This window comes from Aethalodelphis obliquidens, unplaced genomic scaffold (assembly GCF_003676395.1).
Source record: "Aethalodelphis obliquidens isolate GAN/ISIS:26980383/991018 unplaced genomic scaffold, ASM367639v1 scaffold93, whole genome shotgun sequence".
Taxonomy (NCBI): domain Eukaryota; kingdom Metazoa; phylum Chordata; class Mammalia; order Artiodactyla; family Delphinidae; genus Aethalodelphis; species Aethalodelphis obliquidens.
In genome coordinates, this window is record NW_020838037.1 from 3,791,174 (window position 1) to 3,813,601 (window position 22,428).

The following is a 22,428-nucleotide window of genomic DNA, read 5'->3' on the forward strand; positions in this document are numbered from 1 at the left end:
ATTTCAGCATGACTCCTAAATGTGTGATGTACACAATTAAGTGAAGGTGGTTGTATTTTTCTAGGAAAGGAAACACAGGAAGATGAGCAGGTTTTGTGGAAAAACTGATGAGTACCATTTTGGACATGTTGAGTTTATGGAGATTATGGGCTATCCAATGGGAGGTGGCCAGAAGGAATTTGGCAAAATGATCTGATATCAACAAAGATTTCTTGGCCTAGGATACAGAGTCAGGCATCATTCATGTATAAATTATTGTTAAAACCAAGTCAAGTAAAGGCTAGAAAGGGTGCATTGAGAACTCAGAAGCTTTTAAAAATATTAATAAGAGTCTTTTTATCAGAGTGAGTGATGGAGCAAGAATCAGGCTGCCATGAGATGAAGAGTGAATCAAATTTGCAGTAAACAAAAAGGGTAAACTACTATTTCAACAAGTTTAAGTGTAAAGGGACACAGATTTAAAGAAATGATACCCAGAAAGGTTAGATGAAGGAAATAGCTCTTTAACTGATAAAGAGACTCAAACATTTTTTATAGGTTATATAGGACAGGGAAGTAGAGAAAAGGTTAAAGATACATGAGAAAGAAAGACAACATAGTGTGGTGGGTTTGTAATTTTTCTCAAGCAGATATCCAGGTGAAGAATGATTGGATCGCTCTAGAGAAGGGCTTTTTCAGGGTGGGTACCCAAGGACAGCTAGGTGGTAAGGGAGTATTGATAAGAGAGGACTTGAAGTGATGGATTATGAGGTCTCTAAGATCAATAGGAGACTGATAACTTAGAGGAACATGGAAGTATTAAGTGAATGAAGAGAGAGAGATAGCAGCAAGTAATACAAGGGCTTGCAAGGATATGGAAGGTATGGCCGCAGAGTGCACTGTGCATTTCAGATTTCAGATGAAGAGGGAGTGGCTGAAGTGAGGGTATATTAGAAAGGACACTAGAGTTGAGAGTGAAGGGTATTTTCTCTATGCTATCTGCATGGACACTGACATCATCCAGGATGATGGTAACGAAGTAGAGAGAAACACCAGAACACAGATGCAGTGGTCCTTAGTAAATACGGGGAAGTGACTAGAACTTTAATGGAAGCAGCAATATGTAGAGAGCAAGCAGGGAATAATAGGTGAGTGGTTGTGTTTCAGAGGAGGTGATTATAAGTTTACTTATATATGCCTACCATGTCTTTAAAAGAATATGTAAGAAACATAATGTTGATTGCCTCTGAGTGGCATCCCTTTTCTGTTAGACTTGGACCCATATGAATATATTGTATTAAAAATATCAATGGTCTGGAAGTTTCAGAATGGAGCCAGATGAAAGGCAGCCCACAGCCACGTGCCCCAGCCTAGCAGGGTTTCAGAGTGGGAGCTCTCATTAGCCAGGCCTGGAGGGAAGTACTATCTTCAGAGGAGAACAGGAGAGAGTGGTCAGTGAGGGCTTCGGAGGTGTAAGGGTTGTTTGTCCACAATGATGCCTGGTTCTAAAAGACATCACAAAATGGTAGTCTATCAGAAGTGATGTTGTGTTTATGGTACTCCATTTTAAAATTAATCTACTCAATAGTTTTTAGACTAAAACCATTCAACCAATGTCAGAAATCCAATTTAAAGTTTCCTTTTTATTTTTGAAGAGAATATGGAGTGCAGGCTAACACAGCTCCCAAAAGCAATATTCTTTACTGTGTACAGTAAATCATCAGCTTTCTATCCCATCAGTAAACTAAGAAGTTGGCAGAGGATAATGCAGTGTTCTCTTCAGAGAAAAGATTCTTGTTAACTTATGTTCTTATCTTCTATAAAAGTGTGTGGCTTTTTTTGCTTATTGTTGCTCTTGAAAGGATAGTATCTTCCACTTAACACAAGACAGTTAGGGATGTTTTTCTCTTATTTATCCTGAGGAAATCTAGTATATACATTGGCTGACTAGTAACTGTAGAGGTTGATGAGCCCCACTGAGGATGACCAAAACTGAATGGAGCCATAGAAAGCAGTCAAGTAATATCTAACTTCCTTAATGCAGCTTTATTTGACACTGGTTAAATTCAAACTCATTTTGCTCTGAGCAGTCTTTCTTCCTTTTTTCCCCACCCCCATTCTACCCTCCATACTCTATAGGAAGCATCCTAGACATAGCTGAGAATAAAATGATTTTAATTAGATGGTTTTTGCCTGACCCAAATTGTCTTTGGCTTTTATATATTAAATGTTATTGCACAGTTCTCTCTTCATATCATAAGGAAATATGAAAAAAGTCCCCTCCTTTTTCTTGTTCCCTTTGAGAATAGCTAAGTACTAAAGGCAGAAGCACTCAGTACTGTCAACTTGCTGAATCAGGTTCTATGAAAGAGAGTCTGCGACCAGCCACGCATGCTGCCACTATTCCCTATCCAGTCTGCTGGGAGAGAGGCCGGGAGGCTTTTCTTTCTCCCAGCCTAGATATCAAGAATCTGTTGAAGTGTCAGGGTTTTCCATTCTGCTCAACACAGATGTTCCTATTATTGAGGAAGCCTCCTCTAAAGCTGTCAGTCAGAATGATAGGAGTTCACCAAAGACCTCTGAAGGTCAATGAATTTCACATTAGGGTTGAGACTACTATGGTCAGCATTTGAACATGATAGATGGTGTGAGCTGGAGCATTAACTCTGCCCAACCCACCCTCCCCCCACCCCATGGGCACTGGGTTCTTTTCTGCATGTAGACAAAAGCTTTGAATTTTAATTGTATTATTTCTACCCATAAACATCCCATTAAATAGCAGCATACACAATATTGTGCAAAACCTTGCATCCAATTCAAATAAAATCAAGGGGGAATCTTACAACGGTTGGATTTATTTTAAAATAGAGCTTCCATAACTAGAAATAAAGACCACTGGCTACAGCTTTTGATGATTACAAACAATGGTTGCATTTGGTAGACTATGAACTAAATGACCCATAATATCCTCCCTAACTTAATATTTTATGTAAAATGAAAGATTATGTGGTAATATAGGATGTGTTTATTACATCTTCAAAAGATTATTCAAAAGATGATTGTTAAAGAGACATCCTAAATTGTACAAAGTTTCCTGACTTCTCACATGTCAGATGCAGAGAGAGCAGAGTGAATGTAGTCCTGTGTCTGTGTATCAAGGTGTGTGTATTGTTTTATGTAAAGTTTCCCTGTACAGAGGAATTATTTTAAATGCCAATATTTTCTCCCTTGAAGGAACTTACACTTATGTTGTTGATCAAATATGGAAGAAGAATTAGTGTTTTTGAAATACATCTAGTATGGAATTAACCCCTCCCCATTCCACCACCCTTGGGACAATATCTACCTTTTTAAAATATAAAAGTAAATATTACCTGAGATACTATTGGCTGAAATGTCATAAGAAGTATACACTGTACTGCCGCAATCATGGGATCAGAGCATAAAGACTGGGATATATCTTGCAGTGGCACTTGGGCTCACGGTAGATGGGTACCTCACTCCCACCCTGTACCAGGAGTACCACTGCCTCCACCTGCTCCCTGTGTATCTCATACAGCACAGCCATTGATCCCTCCAATATTTTCAGCTGCCTCTGAAAACAACAAGCTTTTCATCATCTTTCTTCAACACTGATCGACCGGGGGTAAAGCTGAACAGAAACTGGGAGAGGACTACCACAGAGTAAGGCAGTGTTCATGGACTGACACTACTGGGTTTGGGGAAGAAAAAAATGTGCAGCTAGAAATCACTCTGGAGGTCTGAAGAACTATTTAGAGAAGGACTAGCTTTTCTTAAAGCATGTGCTAGCATAGAAAAAATCTGGACTAGAAGTCAGGAGACATGGAACCTAGTTCTGGCTTTCTCATCAGTTTAGGTGTCTTCCCATTGGAAAGTAATAGTTCTGGCCATTGATTCCTGAAATAGTCATAGTTTGCTAAATTATGCTGCAGTAACAAACAACCCCAAAATTTCAGTGGCTTACAAAAAAAAGCTTGACTTTTCAGTCAGGTTACACATCAGCTGCTCATCACCTACAACTGTGTTCCACTTAAGGATCCAGGCCTGAAGGATCAGCCCCGTGTGGGACATGCAGCAGAGGGAAAAGAGCAATGGTAGAACCACATGATGTGTTTTAAAGCTTCTCCTCACATTCCTTTGGTCAAAGGAAGTCACATGGCCAAGCCTGCCTTAGGGGGACAGGAAGTACACTCCTCCCACAAGGAGGGCACCCAGGAGAAGCCCAGAGAAGACAGACCCAGTGGAGAGGGGCAGCACAGTGCCTGGAAACTGAAAGCACTGGTCAATGATTTGTAAAGCTTCTTCCAGCTCCAAAATTACAAATTTTAATTCATGAGTTAGAAATGGCAATAATTCATTTAGATGCAGAAATATTTTACCAGGAGATAAGAGACTGGTTCAGAGATGACCCAGTCCAAGAATGGGCTGAACTCCTGCATGAATCAGTAGTTTACATATGCATATAAAGGTTTTATATTTAAATTCCTTCAACTATTGATATTTCTGAAGCAAGTTCTCACCCTTTCAAAATTTTTGTTTGATATTTTGAAGAATACATAAATAACAGTCCTTTACATATGTGTAGTAATTTACAGCTGGCAAAGTACTTTTACACGCATCTGTTCCTGTCTCACCTGTTCTCCATATGGCCAAATTGACCATGTTTGTTTATTTACTCTGTATTCCCTGGAGTATGCCCAGAACAGTATCTAGCACATAGTAAGCACTCAGTAATTTTCTGGGGGATGGGGCAGAACTACCTTTGTAGGGAGGCTAGTGGATGCAGTTATGGGCCTGGAGGAGTGTATCCTAACACGGGGAAAATGCCGAGTGGTGGTAGAAATGACCAGGCAGGAAATCAGAAAAGCTTCTCTTTGTATCTGTACTCAGCTCACATGGAGATGGGGAGAGTGAAATGAGATGAGATGTTAAGCTTTCTGAAAATTTCAAAATTCTAATGTACATTTTAGATGTTAGGCCATTGTACATTTAATGTACATTTAGTATGTTAGGCCATTGTCAATTGGATAGACCAATCAACATTTCTTCCAAGGGAAAAAATGTGTTAAGGATAAAGATTTTCTTCTATATGTCAGCCACTTATATTACTTTACATATAGTGATGTATTTAATCCTCAGAGCATCCCTTTGAGATAGGAATTACTATGATCTCTGTTTTAAGATAAGAATATCGAGGCACAGAGAAACTTAGTAGTTGGTACAAGGACTCTAGCTCGTAAGTGGTGGAGTTGGCATCCAATTCAGTCGGACTCCAGAATTTGTAACAGGTGATTCCCATCTTTGCAGAGGTCTTATATAGCCATCTTTCCTGTAGAAAGATAATATATTGGAAAGACTGTACTAGTTTCAGAAAGTATGCAGTAAGCGTCCACCTGTGCCAGTTAGTTTTACATGAGTCATCTAATTTAATCCTCACCTAACCCTGTGTGTGGGGAAAAGGTATTTTTCCCATTTTACAAGTCAGGAAACTCAAGCACAGAGAGTTTACATTGCCCAAAGTCACACAGTCAATGTTCCATGTAGAATTTGATTCTGAGTGCTCTGTCTCCAAAACAACATTTTAAAAAATGCTTTAACACACTGATTATCAAATCTCTTCTACCAACTAAAAATGTTGCAATCCTCATTCAGCAAGGTGAATAGCAAAGGAGTTTCTCAACCTCCCTGCTCTTCATTTAAAGACAAGTGGTTTGCTTTTATTTTGTTGGCACTTAGAGATCCTCTGATGAAAGCCATCCATGCCCATTTGTGTTCTAGCTTCTGTCTCTATGATCCCTGCTGGGTTTAGACATAGCTTTTAGTAATCCCACCAAATCAATCCCTGCTGACCAGCCTCAGGGGTCATGGTAAAATACTTAAGGGATTCTCATCTATTGAATCTTCTCATCAGGCAAACATTCTAACTCTTCTTTGAAGAAGAAATGTAATTTTGCATCCTGCTGAGGGATAAAATAGAACTAAATTGTATTTGAGTGGAGAATGCTATTATCATTTTAGGGTTTTGATTACCAAAATAAGGAATATCTCCTAAATCTAAGGTTGCCTTAGAAGATCACTGACATTCCAGAAAGTTTTCTTTCAAACCAACAGCACTGAATTTATCTTCAATTTTCTCCACTATTCTCATCTCTCAGAATAGCTATCTTCTGTTTATTATTTATTTTCTAGGAACTCCATTATGTTGCTTAAGATCACTGAATTCAAGATGATAGAACTTTTTTTTTTTTTTTTTTTGTACACACAGAAGGGGATGCATGTGAGCAGGAGCAAGGGAGATGTGGCTTTATTAGTAACCAGCTTCCTATGAGTTAATGCAGTGCACTACAATGTGTCCAGAGACCTAGGCTCCAGGCATCAGATCTGCTGATGAGACTGACACTTGACCTTTTAGGGGCTTGATTTACTTGCGTGTAGGCACAGGATGGTCAGATTGAAAGCTCTCTGAGAGCAGTGACCTTGATGCTTTTTCCATTTCTGTATCTACAGCAACTTGAGTCATGTAGTCACTAATAATGGAAGTCCACAAATACCTGTTGAATGAATGGTTAAATGCCCTACCCACACACAAAAAAAAAAAAAGAAAGAAAGAAAAAGAGAAAGCCAAGCCTGACATTTAAGACCCCCTGATTTGTCCTACTCCTTTTTCAGCCTCACTTCCTGCCTGCTACTTTGGGCACAGGGCAAACTCACAGGTCCAAGATCATTCCACTCTATGTCTTTGTTCATGCCCTTTTTTCCACCTGCCTACTCCCGTTACTATCAGAAGCCCTGATTATCATCCAGGGGTCAACTCCAGGCCACTTCTTCTGAGACATTTGTTTCTAGAGATCTTGTGTTATTCATTTATTCATTCCACAGATATTTATTAACTAACACTCAACTAACTGTGTAGCAGCCAGTGTGCTAGGGCTTTACATGAATCATCTCGTTTGATCCTCACAGTAATCCAATGTCTATTTATGCTTTCATTTAACCAGTATTTATTGAAAGCATGTTAGTTAACACACCCCGTTGTAAATGCTGGAGATTGAGCAGTGAGAACGTTAGAAAACATCCCACCCCCCAGGGCTTATATTCTAATGGAGACACACAAGGTTGGAAACAAGTACAAAAATAAATGAACAAGATAATTACACATAATGATAAGCCATTATGGAACTAAAAGTTGCTGATGTGAAAGGGAATGACAAGAGTGGGGAATTAGAATTAATCTAGATGGTAAATTCCTCAAGGGCAGTTTTACATCTTATGCATCTATGTGTTACCCAGTGACCAGCCCAGTGAGTCATATACTCTGGCCATTCAAAAATCTTAGAGAATAGAACTTTGAACCTAGTGATCTGTAAGATCCCTTCCAACTCTAAAATTGTGCTGCTGAGAATAAGAAATAGGTAACAAGGTTTAAGTGTGAGACATGAAGTATTCCTGAAAAAAACCCATATGCAGGGAATATCTCAGCTAATCCTTGAACCTGGGCAACAATTTAGTCAGCTCTACTTTTCCCAATCCAGTAGAGAAGAAGCAGTAGTTTACCCAAGCCCCAGAGTATTTTCCCTTTGACTTTGGAATGCATTGTATTTTTTTCTTTGACAGCAAAAATACCTTTGTAATTATATTTGGCTTAGATGAATGCAGCAGTGAATTCTTAAAGTACATAGCATGTGATAATACAAGGAAGCAAAGGAGAGCCAATCTGGGATTAAAATTTTGCTGTGCAAAGCCTAGTGTTTTCACTCACTGAAACTGCTGATGAATACTGCTAATGTAATGACAAGCAAAAGTTAACTGATGATAACCAAAAGTAAAAAGGAATTGTAAAAACCCATGAATACAAACTGATAGGATTCAGATTGCAAGATCTCTCGTCTAAACACCTTTTGTCCTATTCAAAATGATTTTCCCAACCAGTAGAAGACTTTGAGCTGTTTATTCAGGAGTGATGATGAAGTTATATGGGCTGAGTTGCACATCTGTTCCTAGGAGGCCTCCTTCACTGGCTTTAACCAGAGTCTGGCCAGAGTGTTGAGTTTTTCCCTGGGTGAAGCTTTACCAGCCTTAACAGGATGAAGCTCACGACCTGTGTGTTTGGTGGTCAGCTGCAGACAGCAAGCCTGCTTTAGAGATCTGAAACCTGCAAACTGCTTTGATTAGTTGCTAGTTGAGTGGGGAGTGGAAAGAGGAACTGCAAGGTCAAGAATGTGCTAATCTCACCTTTGTGAAGTGTAATTTGCAGGGGGATGGGTACTACCCTTTTGTTTCAAACTTTACAGTAACCAATTCTCCAGTTTAACCACATAAATGAGTGTGGAAACCCCCTTACAGTCAGGTCAAGAAAAAGGTTGTCCTTTGAATTAACTGTTATTTCATTTACATAGTTCTATGATATAAACATGTCTATTAAATATTTCACATGCAGTGTAGCCTATAGTGCCAAATGATAATTATGATGTGTTGCAGCACCAATGAAAGCATACTGGTCCAGTGTAAGGATAAGGATTAATGTGTACAGGAAAAAATGTGTCACCAAGAACACAAAGTCACCTCCCTAGGCAATATTTATTTTTTAAAGAGAATGAACAGCTTTTTTTGTTTGTTTTGTGCGGTACTCGGGCGTCTCACTGTTGTGGCCTCTCCCGTTGCGGAGCACAGGCTCCAGACACGCAGGCTCAACAGCCATGGCTCACGGGCCCAGCTGCTCCACGGGACGTGGGATCCCGGACCGGGGTACGAACCTGTGTCCCCTGCATCGGTAGGCAGACTCTCAACCACTGCGCCACCAGGGAAGCCCAAGAATGAACAGCTTTTTGAATGTTTTATGCATGTCTTGCCCTGATTCTTTTATAAGATGTCCCCCTTTATAAACCTGTCACTTGCTGAATAATGTTTCACCAGTGCTCTTTTTTCCTGGTAGTATGACAAGCTGTGTTGACTATTGAACTTTAAATGGTATTTTCTCCTTAAAGTAAAATCTTAGGAGTTTTAATTAGCAATGCAATAATTTGAGTTCATAGAGGAAATGCTTTTAGCTAAAGGATTTTTGTGATATGGCCTTAATCTTCATAGTGTTTGTAATTCCCATTTTCCTTAATATTTGCCTTAATAATGTAACTAGCTTTTGGCCAAGATGAGGATAATCCATTTATATAACACCATTAAAGTACAGAGAAGTTTAGTAGTTCTTAGGAGTGTGAATTTCAGCACAGTCATCCAATCAAAGTCAAATGGTTTCTCAAATTTTGAGTTTGAAACAGTACTTCCTCCCTCAACAAAAACTAAAACAAAACAAAAAACAAAGTGTGCTCACTGTGTACCAGGCATTGTGCTAAGTGCAAGGAAATGAAAATATGAATAATTCAGGTCAGTATTTCTTTTCTTCATTTCAAACTTGTAATTTTCCTGAGGTAGCAAAGTAATTTCCTCAGCCATCCATTTTCGCTTGGTAGTGAAAATAATCTTTAAGATTAGCTTAGCACTATCAAAAGCACAATCTTTAATAATCTTCAGGCTACTGGTGAACCAAACCAAATGTTCTTTTTGAAATGCATTTAAGGAATGTATGAAAACCCGTACTTAGCACAAATCAAGGGTATTTGTTTATCTTATAAAAGGATTCTTTATAAATGAAAGTAGGAATAGTTCAGCAGAGATGAAAGAGCATGAAGAATCAGCCTCAAATTCAGGTATCCGTGGAGCCTCTTAATAACCAGGCTTGATTTCAAGGGCAGATTCCTTAAGTACCTTGTCTCCCTACTTTCTCATCTCTTAAAGCTACAGAAATGATGAGTGGGATAACGTATGTAAAGGGTGCTGGTCACATAATCTAGGCTCCATAAAAAGCAGCTGTTGCTACAAAACAATTAATCATAGGGTTTTCTTAATATTAAACAACTTTATTGTGTTTACAAGAGCTATTCACAAAATTTAAATCTGTACGAGCTTTTCAGCAACACATTGCAGAGAGACCTATGGCAGTACTTTTCTAGATGTAAGTTAAATGTTCATTTATCATCTGTGTGTACCAAGCTATTAGCAAGGTTGTATCTTGCAATTTACAATTTTCTGTGCAGCCCTTTGCCAAGACGTCCTTGTTTGGCAAACACAGGCTTTAACCACCTTCTTCATCATCTGTTTCTCCTCTCTTAGATCCTTACGTTTTCCTCAAGTCATAGTACATAAACAATAATTGCAGGTTGTTCACCCTTTTTCTATTTGAAAACACACCTCCAGAACTTCTTTAGTTCTCAAGACAACTCTCATGACCTATTCTCTGCTTGTCAGAGGAAATTTCTTATTTACCGTTGGACTGGTGTTTGCTCTAATTTTTGCTTATCCTATTGAGAGCAACTTCCCAGACTAAATTTCATCTGAAGAAATCAGAAACTATAAAAAGTTTTTTATCTTATAAGAAGAAAAGTGAACTTTTAAAAAGTATCTTGACATTAGCATCAAGAATACATAGATGCAGCCGCATAGCACAGGGAGATCAGCTCAGTGCTTTGTGACCACCTAGAGGGGTGGGATAGGGAGGGTGGGAGGGAGGGAGACACAAGAGGGAAGAGATATGGGAACATATGTATACGTATAACTGATTCACTTTGTTATAAAGCAGAAACTAACACACCATTGTAAAGCAATTATACTCCAATAAAGATGTTAAAAAAAAGAATACATGGATGATTAGTTGATGAATCCTAGAAGTTTTAAATTAAAACATTATACATACTTCATTGTTACTAATGATAAATGAAAAAGTGGTAACATTAACTCTTAAATCAGTGGAAATCTGCAGGTATGTCTTATCTCTGAGAGATATGTGTTACTAAAGGTATATTTATTTTATATAAATTATATTTCCAATAACAGATGACTCATGCTCACAGCTTCTTATAACTCTAAGTATATATGTTATTAAATTTCACAGGCAAATTCTCTAACTTTGAAAGATGCTCTTTGATTCTTAATTATTATGATTTTAACATCTTTATTGGAGTATAATTGCTTTACATTGTTGTGTTAGTTTCTGCTGTATAACAAAGTGAATTAGCTATATGTATACATATATCCCCATATCCCCTGCCTCTTGCGTCTCCCTCCCTCCCACCCTCCCTATCCCACCCCTCTAGGTGGTCACAAAGCACTGAACTGATCTCCCTGTGCTATGCGGCTGCTTCCCACTAGCTATCTATTTTACATTTGGTGATTCTTGTTAATTATTGATCCTTGAATTCTTGATATCCTTGTGTTACGTGTTGTTGCCAATAAAAGCTGGCATCCAACCAAGGCTTTTCCCTTAATACTTGTAAAAGAGCTGGTTTGATGATGAGCATATAATGAAATATACTTGTAAAGGTTTGGTTGGATCACAGAGTTTGATTGAACCTGAGTTTTCAATACTTGCTTTATTCTATTCCTATGAACACTAGGACATCGGTGTATCATTTCCACATATATTGCTTGGACTGCATGCCAGAAATTCATGTATTGGAGTGTCAAAAGTCCTTGTTTTAAAGGATCTCACCCATAGAGTGATCCTAGGGCACAGGGCTCCAAGTTTAGCGTTATTTGAATTTCCCTCAGTGGGTCATGAACTGAGCAGAGTGTCATGAAATGAAGAATTCACTGAAGGAATAAATGTTGTAGTGTATTTGCTCGTTATTGTTTTATGAATCATGACAAATCCCTCTGTGTTTCTTTTGCATTTCAAAAGAAACACCTTTAAGCATTAATTCAGTCAAGAAGCACAAATATAATAAGGAGAGATATTTCTTTAATTTTTGAGCAAACAGTAGAAGATTTTCAAAATTAGGGAAATCTTTTAAAAGTTTTCCAAAATAAGTCATCCTTGGTAAGTTAAAGATTGTTTTGATTGAATACTTTTTAAAAACCCCAAGTAACTGCATATGTTTTGTTTTAAGAAATGGTAGAATACGACCTCTGAGCAATGAACAGTTCATGGCTTATCTACTCACATACAGCATAATCACCTAGGATAAAAATGAACAGCCGTCCTCTGTGAGATCCAGGAACAGGTGGTACAACTAATCATCCCAAATGTTTGGAATACTGGCCTGGCAACAAGATTCAAAAGACAAGTGTCCCCAGCTCCACTATAAAGGGACAGGAGAAGGATTCTTTTGCACATCTAGTGCAGGAACTCGATGAATAAATGTGTGCAAGCTTGCCTTGGGAGAAGAATGAGTAGGTTATTCACTTATTAGCTTGTGATATACCACCTGCCCTCTGGGATGGGCTCAAGGTGACTGACGGCAAGTAAGGGTTATCTGGAGATACCCTTTCTGAACATGGAAATTCCCATTCATATTGTAGACTTTAATAGAATAGATTATTATTGAAAATATTCATTACCTATAATGCTATTTTATCCCCAGCTGTATTTGCTTTCAGCCTGTGGGCAAACTGTCCACAAACAGAGCCAGATAAATGCCTGTCTGACCCTGAGCTGACTTCATATTTCTGTGGCTGTTTTTAAAAACTGCATATTTCTGAGAAATAACAAGGTCCTGTTGTATAGCACAGGGAACTATACTCAATATCCTGTAATAAAACATAATGGAAAAGAAAAATAAATAAATAAAAAAGAAGGAAAGAAAGCAACAATAACAAAAAAATAAAATAAAATTATACTACTTCAAAAAGAACTGCATATTTCTGTGGCCATTTTTAAAAACATCAAAGTTTGTGCTGCATTAGCCATGGTTTAGGTGGAACCAAATGTGATCATTCTAGAACAATTCTTTATTATTCTATCTTTGAACAATTCTCTATTTAGTAATTGGTGAGAAACATTTCTATAAGAAGGCTCTTACTTTCCACCAGGGACTACATGGGTGATACCATTCAATCTAATAATATAACATATAAGGCTTTAGGTAAATGATGACATGCATACCACCCCCACCCCCCAGTCAATTTTTTCTTTCCCACTGTTTCAGTCCTGGTGCAATCAGATAATCTGTACATTTTTCTAGCAAAATTGTATTTTTTAACCTTTTGATTTATGAGTTTATTTTACTTTAAGGATAGTAACTGTTTATCTGTTGTATCTGTTACCAGTATGTTTGGTAGTTTGTCATTATGCTTTCAGTTCTGTTTTTGGTATTTTTTGGATTTATACAATGACTTATGTATGTGAGGTGTATCAATTTTTATGTTTTCCGACTTCAGCATTCATGCTTAGAAATATCTCTTCCACGCTACAATTATATAAATATTTATCTGCATTTTATGCAGTACTTTTAAGATTTTATTTTTACATACCTCCCCAACTTTCTAGTCTATAACACTTTTTCTTATACAAACCAAACTATGCATACTAAGCTGTTTAAAAAGTGAAGATCTGAGAATCATATCTATGTTTTCAATACTACTCCAAATAGTAAAATGCAGAGAATGAGGGAGTTTCATTTCAAAATGCCAAATAATGAATTTCACTGCCAACATATAATTAGGAACTATTTTAATGTGAGGACATGAGCTGAAAGTAAGTTATTATAATTTATAGTGATATAAATTAATTCTTATTAGATTAAGGCAGTGCAGATTAAGATGCCTATAATTATAGAGTGATACATGTCATTATTTGGTGGATTGGAAAGAGCATGTGACTAAGACATACACAATAGCTTATTGAGTTCTAGTTCTGACTCCAGTAATAATTAATTAGTTTGGGGATGATGGGCCATTTTCTCTTTGACCATCAGTTTGCTTGTCTCTCAAGTGAGGGCATTGGACCCTAGATGACCTCAGTAAGGTACCCACAGCACCAAAGGGCTAAGATTCCTACATGGACTGAGGGAACAAAATAGCCAAAATATCAGCTCCTTTCTTCTAGGATGGAACATACTGCCTTTCAGGAGCAAGAGCTAAGGAAATCAAGGGCTGAATTTGTCCTGACTTCTTGGACCTAGCAAACAGTTCTCTCTCCTCAGAAGAATGGGACATAGCTTTTAAAGCACTTACTGGAATTTGCTGTAACAAAGAACAGAAATATGTTTTTGTAAGCTGGACTGTTTTGATACATTTTAAATGATTATTCACTGTTCCATTTTAGCATTTCTTAAAGATGCTAAGGGCAGTGCCTTTCAGCACCCATGAAAAAGGAGTTTGTCTTTCATTAAACTGCAGCTCGAAAAACTAGCAGTCTACGCAGGATGATATTAAAAGTATGTAACAAATAGTATGACATAGGCACCAACTGCTCAGAAAGGACTCTGGTTATAAACTACAGATCTTCCTCGACTTCTGACAAGGTTGAAACCTGTTGAAAATATCATAAGTCGAAAATGCATTTAATACATCTCATCTACCAAACATTGTAGCTTAGCTTAACCTACCTTAAACATGCTCAGAACATACATTAGCTTATTGTTGGGCAAAATCATCTAACACAAAGCCTATTTTATAATAAAGTGTTGAGTATCTCATGAAATTTATTGAATACTGTACTGAAAATGAAAAACAGCATGACTGTATGGGTACAGAATGGTTGTAGTGTGTTAGTTGTTTACCCTCGTGATCTCGTGGATGACTGGGAGAGAGTATACCCATACCACATATTGCTAGTTGGGGAAAAGATCAAAATTTAAAGTGCAGTTTTTACTGAATGCATATCACTTTTGCACCATCATAAAGTCGAACCATCTTAAGTTGAGGACCATCTGTATTGCTTGCCTATACTGGGGGGTAGCAGCTGAACGACTTTCCTGAAAGCACGCTGGGGACCAGAGAAGTTGGAGTCTGTACCAAAATTAGCTAGGAACTTGGGATAGAATGGAGAACAATAAACAAGGTCCCTGCCATTCAAGAGCATACTTTCTAGTTGGGGAAAGAGATAATCAGCAATAAAACAAATATAAAATCATTTCTGTTCATCATAAATGCTTTAATGAAGATTAAGCCGGTTACGTGAATAGAGTGACAAAGAGTGGGAGTATTTTAAATAGAGCGTTCAAAGGTCGTTCTCTAAATATATGATACTTGAACAGAGAACCAACTGATGAGGAACCAGTCACTGAAGACCTGGAGAAAGGGCATCCCAGCCAACAACAAATTTAGGTCCAAAGGGAGAAGAAGCTTGGAGTGTTATTTGAAAGATTGTAAGAAGGCCAGTGCAGTGAGAGAGGAGTTAGTGAGAATTGTAGAACATCAAATCAGAGAAGGACACCAGGAGATGAGGCAAGCAGTGGTCAGCTCTTATAAAACCAGATCCTGAGTGCAATGGAAAGCTATTGGACTGTTTTAAGCAGAAGACAAAAGTGACTTGATTTACAGTTTAAAAAGATATCAATGAAATAGAATCGAGAGCCAAGAAATAAATCAGTATCTCACACTGGCATCAAGAATACTCAATAGAGGAAAAACAGTCTTCAAGAAATGGTGCTGGGAAAACTAGATATGCAAATACAAAAGAATGAAATTGGACCCCGATCTTACACTACTCACAAAAACTAACTAAATATAGATTAAAGACTTAAATGTAAGATCTGAAACCATAAAACTCCTAGAAGAAAACATAGGGGAAAAGCTCCTTGCTATTGGTCTTAGCAATGATTTTTTTTGATATGACAACAAAAGCAAAGGCAATATATGTAAAAATAAGCAGTTGGACTACATCAAAATAAAAAGCTTCTACACAGCAAAAGAAACAATCAACAGAATGAAAATGCAACCTGTAGAATGGGAGAAAATATTTGCAAACTACTTATCTGATAAGAAGTTAATATCAAAAATATATAAAGAACTCATACAACTCGCTAGCAAAAAAAAAAAGACCCAAATAATCTGATTTAAAAATGGGCAGAGAACCTGAATAAACATTTTATCCAAAGGCATATAAATGGTCAACAGGTACATGAAAATATGCTTACGATCACTAGTCATCAGGGAAATGCAAATCAAAACCACAATGAGATATTACCTCCCACCTATTAGGATGACTATTATAAAAAAGACAAGAGATAACAACTGTTGTTGAGGATGTGGAGTAAAGGAAACCCTAATGCACTTTTGGTGGGAATGTAAATTGGTGCAGTCACTATAAAAAACAGTATGGAGGTTCCTGAAAAATTAAAAGTAGAACTACCATATGATCCAGCAATTCCACTTCTGGATATATATCCGAAGGAAATGAAATCACTATATTGAAGAGAGATCTGCAACCCCACATTTATTGCATTATTCACAATAGCTAAGACATGGAAACAACATAAGTGTCCATTGATAGATGAATGGATAAAGAAAATATGATATATATAAGTTATATATATGTATGTTGTATATATTATATATATTTTACATTTTATATGTATATATATATATATATATATATATATTTTTTTTTTAACCACAATAAAGAAGGAAATCCTGCATTTGTGACAACATGGATGGACCTTGAGGACATTATCCTGGGTGAACTAAGTAAAAAAAGATAAAAACTGTATAATCTCACTTATATGTGAAATCTTTAAAAAAACAAATGAAATTCACATAGAAACAGAGTAGAGTGGTGGTTGCTGAGGGGCAGAAGGGTTGGGGAAATGGTGAGATGTTGGTACGGACTTCTAGCTATAAGATGAATAAGTCCTAGGGATCTAATACATGGTGACTGCTGTATTGTGTACTTGAAAGTTGCTAAGAGAATAGATCTTAAATGTTCTCATCACACACTCTCTTTCACACACACACACGCACACACACACACATATACACACACACACTTGTAATTATGTGGGTTGATGGATGTGTTAACCTTATTGTGGTAATCATTTAGCAATATATACATATTATCAAATTATCACATTATATACTTTAAACTTACACAATGTTTTATCTCAATTATTTCTCAATAAAGCTGGGAAAAAAAGATAATTCCAGCTGCCATGTGGAATGTGGACTCTACGGAGAAAGGTAGAAGCATGGAGAAAGTTAACAGGCAGTTGGCAGATTTACTGGTATCTTGGATTTGGGAGGTTATGGAGGAAGAGATGAGAATAATCATAGTGAGGATAGATTTAGAAAGTAAAATTGCTGTGTTCCTTCACATGGAGAGATTCTCCATTCAGGGCTAAAGTTTGGAGTTTCTGTATTTTATTTTTATAAGGGATATCATTCCCTTTTATAAGCTTATTTTAAATGTCATTTATAAATAATGGCAAACTTTTGAAATAAGGTAAAAGATAGTTGGTTTCTTTTAAATGTCTAATATTCATGTTCCTTAGAGAAGATAAATTTACATTTTATCTAGGATTTAATGAAATCCTTTATCATTTGTGCCTGTTAAAGTTTCTGGTTAGAATCCTGTAGCCCAGATAGTGAAGAAGATAGTCTTCAATAAATGGTGCTGGGAAAACTAGATATTTAAATGCAAAAGAATGAAATTGGACCCCTATCTTATAATACTTATAGAAGTTACATAGAACCTTCTACCAATGCTCTGCTTTATTCCTTTCCTGCTTTTCTATTGATTCCCTTTTTGGACTCTGTTCCATCTTTTTCCCTCAGGCATACAATTATCCAAGCTAGCTGTAATGATGTGAAAGATCACCACACAGTTTGTACTGAGGAATGGGTTTTGCTGGTCCAAGCATTCCCAGAAGAAGGCTATGTGATAAAGAGCACACCATTTATCTCTCTGAGAATTGGTTTTCTAATAATTAAAATGAAGATTGGACTAGATAATCCTAAAAATTCTTTTCACTTCCAAGATTTTAAGACTGTCTCTCTTCTGATTTTCATATGTTGTTGATATAATCCATTACTTGCTTTAATTAATTACACAATGTTATATACATCAGCCATCTTTATTCTGATGATTCCCAAATGTATATCTCAAGTTCAAGACTCGCTCATGAGGTCCATTCTCATGTAACAAATGGATTCCTGAACATCTCTATCTGGACATTGTATAAGCACCTCAAACACTTTATGTCCAACACGACTCATTAACTTTCCCCATCAACTTGCTACTTTTTCTGTATGCTTTCCTCACATTGTCTAGATCTCTCTCTTTTTGACTGAGTCTTCTACTCCACCTTTCTTGCAAACAACCATCTACTTACTTATCTACTTATGAATCTACAAGACTCAGCTCCAGTCACCTCCTTATGCAAAATTTTTCTAAAGCCCACTTCCTCTGCATGTAGAATTTTTTACTGCCTGTGGTATCCTGATTAGTATTAGCACCTGCATGAGTTTGTTCACCTGTTTATGTGTCTACATTTTAAACTCCATGAGGACAAGTATAGTTTCTTATTTCCTTGTGATTCTACCCTCAGCTTAGAATGTATCACAGTAGATGATTAACAAATATATAATGAATGAGTAAAAATGAAAATTCTCTGATCTGAGAATTGTTCATGTCCCAGTTTCTTATCTGGAATATGTTCTCCCACCAATAGTCTCTTCAAGACAGGGGGAAGCCATTGGCTTTCTTGCTTTTTTCACCTGTTTACCAGTTTATGAAGACTCATATAAATGCCAACCTCCATTTGTTTGCACACATTCTTCTGTGAGAATTCAGTGCCCTTTTCACATGTATTCTGTCTTGCAGGATGCAGAGACCACATTTTCTCTTTCTTTCCTCCCTTCCCTGAGGTTGAAATTAGAATAGTGATGTCCAGCCAGTTTTTAATAGATGTTCATTCCTTGAAGCCCACATTTGCCTTAGTTCCCTCTGGTAAACAACTAAAATTTCTTCAACGTAGACATTTATATATAAACCAGTTTCATCATGAGCACTTAATAAATACATTTCCGGCTTCTCAAAATGCTAATGAAATTTAGACCTGGTACTTAGCTCTCATTCAGTATACTTGGGTGTATAAGCTGTCAGATTTGAGTGGCTGAATTTTTTATCAGCATCATCTTAAAATACCTCCTACTCCCTGATCAGGCTGGAAGAAATTAACCAAGGTGATTTATTTCATCAGGGTCAAGAAACCAACTGTGACTTGTAAAAATGATAGGATCAGCTTTCCTTCCCATTATGTTTTTAAAACTTACTGCTACTAGGGTAATTAACATGAAACTTACAGACAAATCAGAAAGAAGTTTGCCTTATAAGAGAAGTTTCTTTCCCTGAGGTCACAAATCCTTTAAGACTTCTGAGGTAACTAACTTTCTCAGGTCTGCTCTCTACTTTCTTTTCTTGAGTGGGTAGTACTTTGTCCCTCCCATGGCCATTTTCTTCTCCCCCCCCACCCCAGTCTTCCTGATTGAAAGTGATGCAGAGCCTAGTTCAAACCAAAAAACCATTAATACTGACAATAATTATCATTACTCTTTATTAAGCATTTTAAGTGCTAGTTATAATTACATAACTAATGCATTGAATTCTCAAAACAGCCCTGTAATTTAAGCATCCCATACCAGCCTTTTACAGAAGAGGAAGGGAGGAGAGTAGATTGCCTGAGGTCACACAGTCGGTAGATGGCTGAGTTAAAATTTGAACTCCTGGGCTTTCCTGGTGGCTCAGTGGTTGAGAGTCCGCCTTCCAATGCAGGGGACATGGGTTCGTGCCCCGGTCTGGGAAGATCCCACATGCCGCGGAGTGGCTGGGCCCGTGAGCCATGGCCGCTGAGCCTGCGTATCCGGAGCCTGTGCTCTGCAACAGGAGAGGCCACAACAGTGAGAGGCCCGCGTACTGCCAACAAAAACAAAAACAACAACAACAAAAAAGGTGAACTCCTGTCCCCACGTTTTTTCATTTTGCCAGTGTTTATAAGTAAATGTGAATGCAGTTGTCCGTGTCTTGAATGACAAGGGTTCTTGAGGAGAGGTGCTTAAGACAGATGGTGACCTGTTCAGCAGTAATGTAGCCTGTATTCCTGTTGTCACTTAGTTGGAAGAAGATTCAGATGGCTGAGATGAAACTGTGCATGTAATGAATTGAACAGAGGTTTGCCTTACTCGCATGGATGTTTCTTTGCCTTCCAGGAAGATTTCCAACCCGCAGCAGCCTCAGAGACCAATTGGGAATCAGTCACAAGCTCAATCTCAGTAAGTAATTTATTTTTCTGTTGCCTGCAAAGACAACTGATGGAGTAGTAGCTAAGGTCAACCCTGGGATGACTTCAGCTGCATGAAGTATCTATGGCTGGACCCAAAGCCAGGTCTCAAACATGATGTGTTCTTCCATTTCTTTTAGGTTATAGTGAGCTATGTCAGATGCCCTTTTTTCTCCTCTTTCAGAAAGGTTTCCAGGAAATGTCAGTACCCCTTGTAGGAACACAGGATAGACAATGACTTAAATATTTATCAATTTCAAAGGAGAACATTGCAACTAAAGGACTGTCCAGACATATCAAAGGTGTGAAACAGTTCAGGGCCCAAGCTCAGGTGGGGAATTTTGAAATAGTTTTTTGAATATTCCAGGGGACGCCGTTAACCTTTGCATTTTCAAGGATCTATTCAGATGTGAAAAATCCATGTTTATGGTAACATAACTTAAGTGCAAGCCAGGCTTGTGTTCTATGTGGCTTGGAAATAAAACATAACTCACCCTGAAACTATAAAATGGTTCATGCTCCATTTTTTTCCCTCCAGATTTAGTCATTTCCCAGTATTCTGTATACTTATCTACTTTGTACAGAAAGAGCAGACTTTGTTTTCACCAATCTTATGGGTAGCACTTATGTAGCAATAAACTGCAAGATAATAAATGCAGTTGTTCATTAAAAGATTAAGAGCATGGAGAAAGATTGTCCATGGTTCTAAGGTGGGTTAGTGTGGCTGAGTCAGAGTTGATTTTTTTTTTCCAGAAGTGATGTTCTCTCTTTTGTTCTTGGAGGGAATTTTTAAAAATTCCCTCAGATGCCAGGATTTCTTCAGCTATGGATTCTGTGACTATTTAATTCACCTGGTGTGGCTGGTGAACTAGAACATGATCTGATCGAGATCAGTGAGGTCTCTAATGGTGATATTAAGAGTGTTTTGTTCGTTTCTGATGGTCAAGAATGCATGCTGTGAACCTAGCTGAGTATAGACAATCATTGTCAGGAAGGTGAAAATTAAAATAAGGCAGGTAATACTGAGGAGCTGGGAGGCTAGGCAAGAGGTGTGGGCAGTTAGCAGCCCAAGACTGACAATTCAAGGTACATGCCAGTGGTAGCTTTTGCCATTCAGGACATAGTGGTCTATTCTGTCAGGAGATCCTCTGGCTTCTCAAGTATCTTGTACATGATAGCTCAGGGTTATCTAATCATTCCTGCCCAAAGGGCAGAAATCAAGTTTAAAGGACCCTTCACTGATTCAGGATAATCCAGGCCCTCTTAAAGACGATTGTCCTGTCCATTTGGTGCATCTGTGGAAGCTCAGCACTAGGTCCAAATCCATTGGAAACTCTTCTGGGTTGCGTTCCAAGTCCAGGTTCTGCTGAGTCCTCTAGAAAGACCAGGGAGACCTAGCTTCTTTTCTCAGCATTCTGATTTTCAAGAACCTTCTGGAGTAGGAGCAAGGGCCTTTGGACCTACCATTCACTTCTGTATAAACCATTCTTTATTTTTGTTGAAACCAGTTTACAGTTTTCAGAACATTTTTACAGATTTTTATCATTACTTTAAAAGTAATTCACTTAGCTTTAAAATTGATTTTACAAACATAAAACAAAAGCTGGATGAGATCAAATTTACAGTGCAATTGAAAGAGGCACACCCAACTAGTATTTCTCTCAAAAATAGTTCTTATATAATTGCCTCGGAAACAAAAATATTCTCTTGGGTTGATTAGATCACCTAGTCACTCATAAATATTTTCTTAAATATCATTAGTGTTTCAAGTCAAAACTTGAAAAGAGCAGTAAAACTCACACACAAGGACCCTTTTACATTTTACCTATGGTTTGGATTTGCTCTTCAGACTAATGTTAGAAGAGACTAGACTCCCTCCTCCTCCTTCCTCAGAGCCATTTAAGTAGCTTATGCTTGTGTCTGAATGGCTTGATTAACATTCCTGCTTTTGTTTCAAAAAAGAGGGAAGAATTTTAATTTCAAAGCTTTCATATGCTGCCATGCACCTAACTTTGGCCAGCTCATTTTGTTCTTAGACCCACATGATACAAAGCTAATTGTAAATAATCTGTTGTGTATGAGCCAGGTAGACTGTAGATCCAGGCAATACAAAGTTGAATGGGAATTTGGAATTTTGTTACTGAATCATAAATTTAGCCGCCTTTAGCATAGGATGCCAAGAGGGATCTGAAAATCAGAAGTGATGTGCTTCAATCAGGGTTCAGCTTCTATCACACACACACACACACACACACACACATACACACACACACAAACACACTCCAAGATTAAGGAGCTGGCCTGATACCTTCAGCAGTCTATCTCATGTCTCACACGCTACTCCCCAAACCCCGTCTGCCACCTACTCCCTTTCCCTACAGGG

The 22,428-nt window shown here is 37.7% G+C and overlaps 1 protein-coding gene across 2 annotated transcripts in view; it reads left to right on the forward strand.

Annotated features, from left to right (window-relative positions):
- The window catches only part of PDGFD (platelet derived growth factor D), a 237,925-nt gene that overhangs the window by 187,300 nt on the left and 28,197 nt on the right, over nucleotides 1-22,428 (forward strand). For both annotated transcript variants that reach the window (XM_027095686.1, XM_027095685.1), the window contains exon 4: nucleotides 19,975-20,037. In XM_027095686.1, the coding sequence (XP_026951487.1) occupies nucleotides 19,975-20,037 (63 nt within the window). The remainder of the gene's footprint in view (nucleotides 1-19,974; nucleotides 20,038-22,428) is intronic.